Source organism: Salvelinus namaycush, chromosome 3 (genome assembly GCF_016432855.1).
Source record: "Salvelinus namaycush isolate Seneca chromosome 3, SaNama_1.0, whole genome shotgun sequence".
NCBI lineage: Eukaryota > Metazoa > Chordata > Actinopteri > Salmoniformes > Salmonidae > Salvelinus > Salvelinus namaycush.
In genome coordinates, this window is record NC_052309.1 from 8,922,788 (window position 1) to 8,932,842 (window position 10,055).

General features: G+C 42.3%; 1 protein-coding gene across 3 annotated transcripts in view; it reads left to right on the forward strand.

Annotated features, from left to right (window-relative positions):
• LOC120044905 (myosin-14-like) overlaps positions 1-9,157 on the forward strand; it is a 73,217-nt gene extending 64,060 nt beyond the window's left edge. For all 3 annotated transcript variants that reach the window (XM_038989633.1, XM_038989634.1, XM_038989635.1), the window contains exons 14-21: positions 658-825; positions 1,907-2,080; positions 4,300-4,389; positions 4,690-4,773; positions 6,852-6,970; positions 7,046-7,154; positions 7,712-7,875; positions 8,707-9,157. In XM_038989633.1, the coding sequence (XP_038845561.1) occupies positions 658-825; positions 1,907-2,080; positions 4,300-4,389; positions 4,690-4,773; positions 6,852-6,970; positions 7,046-7,154; positions 7,712-7,875; positions 8,707-8,818 (1,020 nt within the window). In that variant the 3' untranslated portion in view covers positions 8,819-9,157. The remainder of the gene's footprint in view (positions 1-657; positions 826-1,906; positions 2,081-4,299; positions 4,390-4,689; positions 4,774-6,851; positions 6,971-7,045; positions 7,155-7,711; positions 7,876-8,706) is intronic.
• The last annotated feature ends 898 nt before the right edge of the window (positions 9,158-10,055 follow it).

A 10,055-nucleotide genomic window follows, 5' to 3' on the forward strand; every position in this document is an offset into this window, starting at 1 on the left:
GGCTACCTAAATATGGCTCCCAATCAGAGACAACGACTGACACCTGCCTCTGATTGAGAACCATATCAGGCCAAACACATAGAAATAGACAAACTAGACATACAACATAGAATGCCCACACAGATCACACCCTGACCAAACAAAACATAGAAACATACAACGCAATGCCCTATGTTGGAATGCCCTACTCTGGCTGGATCCCAATAGGAATTACAACTCATTTTGCAAAGCCAGCATAATGTGACTTGCAGGCCTGATGTGGCCTGTAAACCAGGAGTTTCAAGCCACTGTATTAGGGTAAAACTGGACCCTCAAAATAAGGCCTCATGAAATACGTATTGTATTGTGTTGATAACAGGATATCACTTGGCCGAAGGCCACAGGACTGAAAATGGATGAATGCAACAACCATGTCTCTGTCACTAACAAATAAAGTCACGGGGGGGTTAACTCTACAATTCACTCGAAAGTCAAGGCACTCTGGGAAATATACAAATAAGGCTTGGCACTAAGCATTGTGTTCATTTAACACTGAAAAGGGCAGACCCGTATAGACACTGGACCGGTGTCAAATATAACACCCTCAGTGTTGATTTATTCCTAGATAATTTGCTTTGTATATTTGCGTGACATTATTCTCCCTTTCTCCCTCCACAGCTAGCGGAGGTCCAACAGAGAGCTACCCAAGCCTTAGCAGAGCTCAGTCTGCACCAGAAGCTACGAGATGGTGACCAGCTGAGGGTAAAGGAGCTGGAAGAGACTATACTGGAGAAGAGTCAGGAGCTGCAGAGAGCCCAGCAGACTGTCAGAAGCCTCCAGGGACAGGTAGATGAGGACATAGGCCTTTTCTTACTATAGTCAAATGCAGATCATTTGTGCTTAAGATTGACTTTTGAAAGTAATTTCTGCTTAAGCAGAAACGTATTTACAGCAATCGTGATTATGTCGCTTACCCATACTGTAAAATGTGTGTCCATATGTGATTTTTCTGATTTACGTATGGGTGTAGTATTCTTTATTACACTCTGTCAGTTGTCAGGTAAACTAATAGATAACTGTATGTGTTGTCAGGTGTCAGGTAAACTAATAGATAACTGTATGTGTTGTCAGGTAAACTAATAGATAACTGTATGTGTTGTCAGGTAAACTAATAGATAACTGTATGTGTTGTCAGGTAAGCTGATAGATAACTGTATGTGTTGTCAGGTAAACTAATAGATAACTGTATGTGTTGTCAGGTAAACTAATAGATAACTGTATGTGTTGTCAGGTAAACTAATAGATAACTGTATGTGTTGTCAGGTAAACTAATAGATAACTGTATGTGTTGTCAGGTAAACTAATAGATAACTGTATGTGTTGTCAGGTAAACTAATAGATAACTGTATGTGTTGTCAGGTAAACTAATAGATAACTGTATGTGTTGTCAGGTAAACTAATAGATAACTGTATGTGTTGTCAGGTAAACTAATAGATAACTGTATGTGTTGTCAGGTAAACTAATAGATAACTGTATGTGTTGTCAGGTAAACTAATAGATAACTGTATGTGTTGTCAGGTAAACTAATAGATAGCTGTATGTGTTGTCAGGTAAACTAATAGATAACTGTATGTGTTGTCAGGTGTCAGGTAAACTAATAGATAGCTGTATGTGTTGTCAGGTAAACTAATAGATAACTGTATGTGTTGTCAGGTGTCAGGTAAACTAATAGATAGCTGTATGTGTTGTCAGGTAAACTAATAGATAACTGTATGTGTTGTCAGGTGTCAGGTAAACTAATAGATAGCTGTATGTGTTGTCAGGTAAACTAATAGATAACTGTATGTGTTGTCAGGTGTCAGGTAAACTAATAGATAACTGTATGTGTTGTCAGGTAAACTAATAGATAACTGTATGTGTCGTCAGGTGTCAGGTAAACTAATAGATAAGGAGCGTTCCCTGGAGGAGGAGATCCAGCTGAGAGAGAGAATCCAGCTGCAGTTGAAGCAGGCAGAGAGGAGCGTAGAGGACCTGAAGATAGAGCTACAGACTGCTGCACAGACCAAGGAGGACCTGGACAAGCAACTCAAACAGGCTCAGGTAGGTACAGACAGAGAGCACCATAAACCCTAAGCCCAGTCTAAAGAGGACCTGGACAAGCAAGATATACTGTAGATATAGAGAGAGTAGACTGTATGAACCGTGGGAGATATACTGTAGATATAGAGAGAGTAGACTGTATGAACCGTGGGAGATATACTGTAGATATAGAGAGAGTAGACTGTATGAACCGTGGGAGATATACTGTAGATATAGAGAGAGTAGACTGTGTGAACCGTGGGAGATATACTGTAGATATAGAGAGTGTAGACTGTATGAACCGTGGGAGATATACTGTAGATATAGAGAGAGTAGACTGTATGAACCGTGGGAGATGTACTGTAGATATAGAGAGAGTAGACTGTATGAACCGTGGGAGATATATTGTAGATATAGAGAGTGTAGACTGTATGAACCGTGGGAGATATATACTGTAGATATAGAGAGAGTAGACTGTATGATACTGTAGATAAAGAGACAGTAGACTGTATGAACCGTGGGAGATATACTGTAGATATAGAGAGAGTAGACTGTATGAACCGTGGGAGATATACTGTAGATATAGAGAGAGTAGACTGTATGAACTGTGGGAGATGTACTGTAGATATAGAGAGAGTAGACTGTATGAACCGTGGGAGATATACTGTAGATATAGAGAGAGTAGACTGTATGAACCGTGGGAGATATACTGTAGATATAGAGAGAGTAGACTGTGTGAACCGTGGGAGATATACTGTAGATATAGAGAGAGTAGACTGTATGAACCGTGGGAGATATACTGTAGATATAGAGAGAGTAGACTGTATGAACCGTGGGAGATATACTGTAGATATAGAGAGAGTAGACTGTATGAACCGTGGGAGATATACTGTAGATATAGAGCGAGTAGACTGTATGAACTGTGGGAGATGTACTGTAGATATAGAGAGTGTAGACTGTATGAACCGTGGGAGATATACTGTAGATATAGAGCGAGTAGACTGTATGAACTGTGGGAGATGTACTGTAGATATAGATAGTGTAGACTGTATGAACCGTGGGAGATATACTGTAGATATAGAGCGAGTAGACTGTATGAACTGTGGGAGATGTACTGTAGATATAGAGAGTGTAGACTGTATGAACCGTGGGAGATATACTGTAGATATAGAGAGAGTAGACTGTATGAACCGTGGGAGATGTACTGTAGATATAGAGAGAGTAGACTGTATGAACCGTGGGAGATATACTGTAGATATAGAGAGTGTAGACTGTATGATACTGTAGATATAGAGACAGTAGACTGTATGAACCGTGGGAGATATACTGTAGATATAGAGAGAGTAGACTGTATGATACTGTAGATATAGAGACAGTAGACTGTATGAACTTTGGGAGATATACTGTAGATGAACAGGTAACTGCCAAAATAATGGCAACCCAACATAGTGTCTTAATAGTGGTTTGGGCCACCATGTGACACCAGAACATTTTCAATGCACCTAGATTCTACAGGTGTCTGGAACTCTATTGGAGGGACGTGACACCATTCTTCCACGAGAAACTCCATCATTTGGTGTTTTGTTGACGGTGGTGGAAAACGCTGGTCTCAGGCGATCTCGACTGAGATACGCACACACACACACACACACACACACACACACACACACACACACACACACACACACACACACACACACACACACACACACACACACACACACACACACACACACACACACACACAGCACCTCTTTCAAAGTCACTGAGATCTCTTCTAGCCCTGGTAGCCAAAATAATGGACAATTGGGACTTGCTATACATGACCCTAAGCATGATGGGATGTTGATTGCTTAATTAACTCAGGAACCACCTGCTTTCCATATACTTTGGGTTCTTCGTTTACTCAAGTGTTTCCTTTATTTTGGCAGTTACGCATAGCTCTAGAATACAGATAAATGGACATAGATCTGCTTCAGCTTTGTCTTTGAGGTCAATGCAGGGTTACTGTTAAAGCACCGTGACGACTGCTGGGAAAAAAGCTTTCTAATTACATGTGATTGATCGTGTTTTTTCCCTAGCCTGGAAACAATGGGAGGCACAATGTTTCAGTCTGGTTCAACCAGGCTATGTTGGAGTCTAGGCCAGGCTCCTGTCAAAGTACTTTGTGACAACTGCCGATGTAGAAAAAGGGGTTATAAAGATCGATTCGATTGATTGATGTGTTTCTCCTTTCACAGGAGAAAGCGATAGATCTTGAGAGCGACCTGGAGGAGATGCAGGACAGTGAACAGAGTTGGGCCAGGAAGCACAAGAGAGCCATGGAGCAGGTACGTCTGTCTGCCTACAGCTGACCTCTCACCCCTGACCCCTGACCACTATGCCACACGGAACCAATGTTTTTCTGTTTCTCTTGTTCACTTCAAATAATATAGTCAAAACATTCTCATAAATCACTTAAATATGAAATTGAATCTCCTGAGACTTGACTGATGCCTGGCCAATGAGAGCTAATTATATTGTGATGTTGATCTGATTCTACAGGAGCGAATGAGGACAGTTTTTTTTTTAGGATGTGCCAAAGGTGGGAGTGTAGTACTATCTAAAACAGACTGTTGTGTTCCTCACAGACAGAACAGCTCCAGCTGAAGTTGATTCAGGAGAAATATGTGAATGAGCAGCTGGACAGTGAGAAGATCAACCTGATGAGACAGGTACTGTACAGTACACTAACTACGGCTGGGTTTTCACCGGGAACTGTTCTAACCTGCAGGGTGGGGACGTCAGCCTGTAGTGTAGCTACGTGATCCATCTATACATCGGTGTTGTATGTAGGGCCTAGGGTTGAATTTGTTGTGATTCATGTTTAGCTTTGTACCAAAGCTTTAGAAACCACGGCAGCAATGCAAGGCAGAACCAAACGACCTGTGGTGTCTGTAACATTCCTTCCTGTGGTTTCTGTAACATTCCTTCCTGTGTTGTCTGTAACATTCCTTCCTGTGGTGTCTGTAACATTCCTTCCTGTGTTGTATGTAACATTCCTTCATGTGTTGTCTGTAACATTCCTTCCTGTGGTGTCTGTAACATTCCTTCCTGTGGTTTCTGTAACATTCATTCATGTGTTGTCTGTAACATTCCTTCCTGTGTTGTCTGTAACATTCCTTCCTGTGTTGTATGTAACATTCCTTCCTGTGGTGTCTGTAACATTCCTTCCTGTGGTGTCTGTAACATTCCTTCCTGTGGTGTCTGTAACATTCCTTCATGTGGTTTCTGTAACATTCCTTCCTGTGGTTTCTGTAACATTACTTCCTGTGTTGTCTGTAACATTCCTTCCTGTGGTGTCTGTAACATTCCTTCCTGTGGTGTCTGTAACATTCCTTCCTGTGTTGTCTGTAACATTCATTCATGTGTTGTCTGTAACATTCATTCCTGTGTTGTATGTAACATTCCTTCCTGTGTTGTCTGTAACATTCATTCATGTGTTGTCTGTAACATTCCTTCCTGTGGTGTCTGTAACATTCCTTCCTGTGTTGTCTGTAACATTCCTTCCTGTGTTGTCTGTAACATTCATTCATGTGTTGTTTGTAACATTCCTTCCTGTGGTGTCTGTAACATTCCTTCTTGTGTTGTCTGTAACATTCCTTCCTGTGGTGTCTGTAACATTCCTTATTGTGGTGTACTGTAACATTCCTTCCTGTGTTGTCTGTAACATTCCTTATTGTGGTGTCTGTAACATTCCTTCCTGTGGTGTCTGTAACATTCCTTATTGTGTTGTCTGTAACATTCCTTCCTGTGGTTTCTGTAACATTCCTTCCTGTGGTGTCTGTAACATTCCTTCCTGTGGTTTCTGTAACATTCCTTCCTGTGTTGTCTGTAACATTCCTTCCTGTGGTGTCTGTAACATTCCTTATTGTGTTGTCTGTAACATTCCTTCCTGTGTTGTCTGTAACATTCCTTCCTGTGGTTTCTGTAACATTCCTTCCTGTGTTGTCTGTAACATTCCTTCCTGTGTTATCTGTAACATTCATTACTGTGGTGTCTGTAACATTCCTTCCTGTGGTGTCTGTAACATTCCTTCCTGTGGTTTCTGTAACATTCCTTCCTGTGGTGTCTGTAACATTCCTTCCTGTGTTGTCTGTAGCATTCCTTATTGTGGTGTACTGTAACATTCCTTCCTGTGTTGTCTGTAACATTCCTTCCTGTGTTGTCTGTAACATTCATTCATGTGTTGTCTGTAACATTCCTTCCTGTGTTGTCTGTAACATTCATTCATGTGTTGTCTGTAACATTCATTCATGTGTTGTATGTAACATTCCTTATTGTGTTGTCTGTAACATTCATTTCTTTGGTGTCTGTAACATTCCTTCCTGTGGTGTCTGTAACATTCCTTCCTGTGGTGTCTGTAACATTCCTTCCTGTGGTGTCTGTAACATTCCTTCCTGTGTTGTCTGTAACATTCCTTATTGTGGTGTCTGTAACATTCCTTATTGTGGTGTCTGTAACATTCCTTCCTGTGTTGTCTGTAACATTCCTTATTGTGGTGTCTGTAACATTCCTTCCTGTGTTGTCTGTAACATTCCTTATTGTGGTGTCTGTAACATTCCTTCCTGTGGTGTCTGTAACATTCCTTCTTGTGTTGTCTGTAACATTCCTTCCTGTGGTGTCTGTAACATTCCTTATTGTGGTGTACTGTAACATTCCTTCCTGTGGTGTCTGTAACATTCCTTCCTGTGGTGTCTGTAACATTCCTTCCTGTGGTGTCTGTAACATTCCTTCCTGTGGTGTCCTGTAGCTGCGTGACCTGCGTGTGGAGATGGAGGAACTTCACAACTCCAGAGTCCAGGTGGATGTGATCACTATGACAGAGATCCGGGCCAAGGAGCTGGAGAACGCTCTCAGAGTGGAGGAGAGGTGCGTTTCCTTTTATATCTACAGGACTACACGATGTTTGTTGACTAGTATATTAATGGCTGTTCTCCTGTACAGGAACAAGGTGGTGATGAACAACACCATCAGTAAACTGGAGAGGAAGAACAACGAACTGTCTGGTCAGCTGGAGGAGGAACAGAAGATCGCTACAGAGCAGAAGGAACTGGTAGGACACTGTGTGTGTGTGTGTGTGTGTGTGTGTGTGTGTGTGTGTGTGTGTGTGTGTGTGTGTGTGTGTGTGTGTGTGTGTGTGTGTGTGTGTGTGTGTGTGTGTGTGTGTGTGTGGTACGAAGCAGAAGGACCTGCTAGGACACTGTGTGTGTGTGTGTGTGTGTGTGTGTGTGTGTGTGTGTGTGTGTGTGTGTGTGTGTGTGTGTGTGTGTGTGTGTGTGTGTGTGTGTGTGTGTGTGGTACGAAGCAGAAGGACCTGCTAGGACACTTTATAGTTACTAACACTGGAGAGCCATGTCAAATGGGGGACAGCGAATACTATTTACATTCATTTTGTCTATAAACAAAAGTTACTTATACTGTGTGCATAATATGATTTCCAGGATCTCTTGGTAAAATAAAAATGTTTAATGAGATAACTTTGTATAAGTGGATGTTATCTGCGTGAACCTCTGTTATACCTCGGAGTGTTGTGATGCGTAATGTGTAGTTTGATAGATAAATGGTAGCCCTCTGAAGTTGACCCATTGACCTATGACCTCTCTCCATCAGATGACCCAGAGGATGCGTTACCTGAAGCGTCAGCTGAACGAGGCAGAGGAGGAGTCTAGTCGTAGAGACGCTCAGTACCGACACACCCAGAGAGAACTGACAGAGGAGAGAGAGACCTCCACCAGACTACAGAGACAGCTCCTGGACCAGCACCTTCAACTCAAGTATGTGGTTTAGAAATAAAGATTAAATGAAAGAGAGAGACAGAGATCTGAGAGGGAGGGAGGGAGCGACTAGAAAGAGAGACAGATCAGAGAGGGAGGGAGAGACTAGAAAGAGAGACAGATCAGAGAGGGAGGGAGGGATAGACTAGAAAGAGAGACAGATCAGAGGGAGAGCAGAGGGAGAGCAGCGAGCAGAGAGGGAGATCAGAGGGAGATCAGAGGGAGAGCAGAGGGAGATCAGAGGGAGATCAGAGAGCAGAGGGAGAGCAGCGAGCAGAGAGGGAGAGCAGAGAGCAGCGAGCAGAGGGAGAGCAGCGAGCAGAGGGAGAGCAGCGAGCATAGAGAGAGCAGCGAGCAGAGAGCAGAGAGGGAGAGCAGCGAGCAGAGAGCAGAGAGGGAGAGCAGCGAGCAGAGAGGGAGACCAGAGAGGGAGAGCAGAGGGAGAGCAGAGGGAGAGCAGCGAGCAGAGGGAGAGCAGCGAGCATAGAGAGAGCAGCGAGCAGAGAGCAGAGAGGGAGAGCAGCGAGCAGAGAGAGCGAGCAGAGAGAGCGAGCAGCGAGCAGAGAGGGAGAGCAGCGAGCAGAGAGAGCGAGCAGAGAGGGAGAGCAGCGAGCAGAGAGAGCGAGCAGAGAGAGCGAGCAGCGAGCAGAGAGGGAGAGCAGCGAGCAGAGAGAGCGAGCAGAGAGCAGAGAGGGAAAGCAGCGAGCAGAGAGGGAGAGCAGCGAGCAGAGAGAGCGAGCAGAGAGCAGAGAGGGAGAGCAGCGAGCAGAGAGAGCGAGAGTGATACTGTTTGAACTGCAGGACACAAACACACCCTCATTTGCTTTGCAGGCGTAAGGAGTCCACCATGCAAATGAGACAGACTCTGGAGAACCTGCGTCTGGATCTCAGTGTAGATGAAGAGGACCAGGCTGACCCGGTACCAACATCCTCCAAGGCCTGAAGAAAGACAACATACTAGCCTTTTTCAATACACCTTTATTGATAAAGGTTAGAGTGATACCCCTAATACCACCACTAATAGACTTGACAAGAAACAACACATTCTACACTGGCACCAATACTGTCATTTATCGTAGAATACAGTGCCCACAAGTTAAGTGTTCAAACCTTATTTAGCCTCTTTCTCTGTACTATTGAAATGTAAAGCATTTTGTCTTTAGTTTTTGTTTTCCAAAAGCGGTTATGGTTATTAACTAAAGGTCCAATGCAGCTGTTATTATCTCAATATTAACTCATTTCTGGGTAACAATTATCTTACTGTGATTGTTTTCAATCAAAATGGTCAAAAAAGAAACAAAAATGGCTTCTTAGCAAAGAGGATTTTTTTTTAAACAAGTTTTTGCTAGGACTGTCTGGGAGTGGGGAGGGGAAAACTGAAAACTAGCTGTTATTGGTAGAGAGGTTTGGAACTCTCTTTCTTATTGGTCTATTAACTCATTTACCGCCTGGTGATGTCACCAGTTAAGCCAAAACTCCATCCCACCAAAACAGGCTGAAACGTCTGGCTGTCTTTTCAAACAGCTCTTTCACTAAAAAGGGCATTATCATAATTTAAACAATTTCACAGTATTATTCCAACCCCATAGTGTGGAAATATATATAAAAACACAGGAAAATCATGTTTTTTTTTTAGGAGGGGGGGGGGGGGGGGGAATCTGTAGAATGTTAAAGAAGTAGTTGAAGTGTTGTGATTCTTTTGAATCAAATCAAGCTTTATTTAAACAGCAGAAGAGATTACAGTATATCAAAGCTTTATTTAAACAGCAGAAGAGATTACAGTATATCAAAGCGTTATTTAAACAGCAGAAGAGATTACAGTATATCAAAGCTTTATTTATACAGCAGAAGAGATTACAGTATATCAAGCTAGCTTTCCCTGTACACTCAAGGCACGTGTTTTAGCGAAGAACAGGGCTAATAATCAATAAATAATCATTATATGATCATATAGGACTTTGGGTTTAAGTAGTTTGGAGGATTTGGACAATATTTCCTACAATTTACCAAACTAATCTGTTGCATTACCGTGTTAATTTTATTATAAATATCTTACTTCCATACAGTATTGATATTACCTGCTACACTATACACTTTGATTTATTTTATATACAGTAATATGAAAAAACTTTTATTTTATATACAGTATATGAAAAAGCTTTTATTTTATATACAGTATA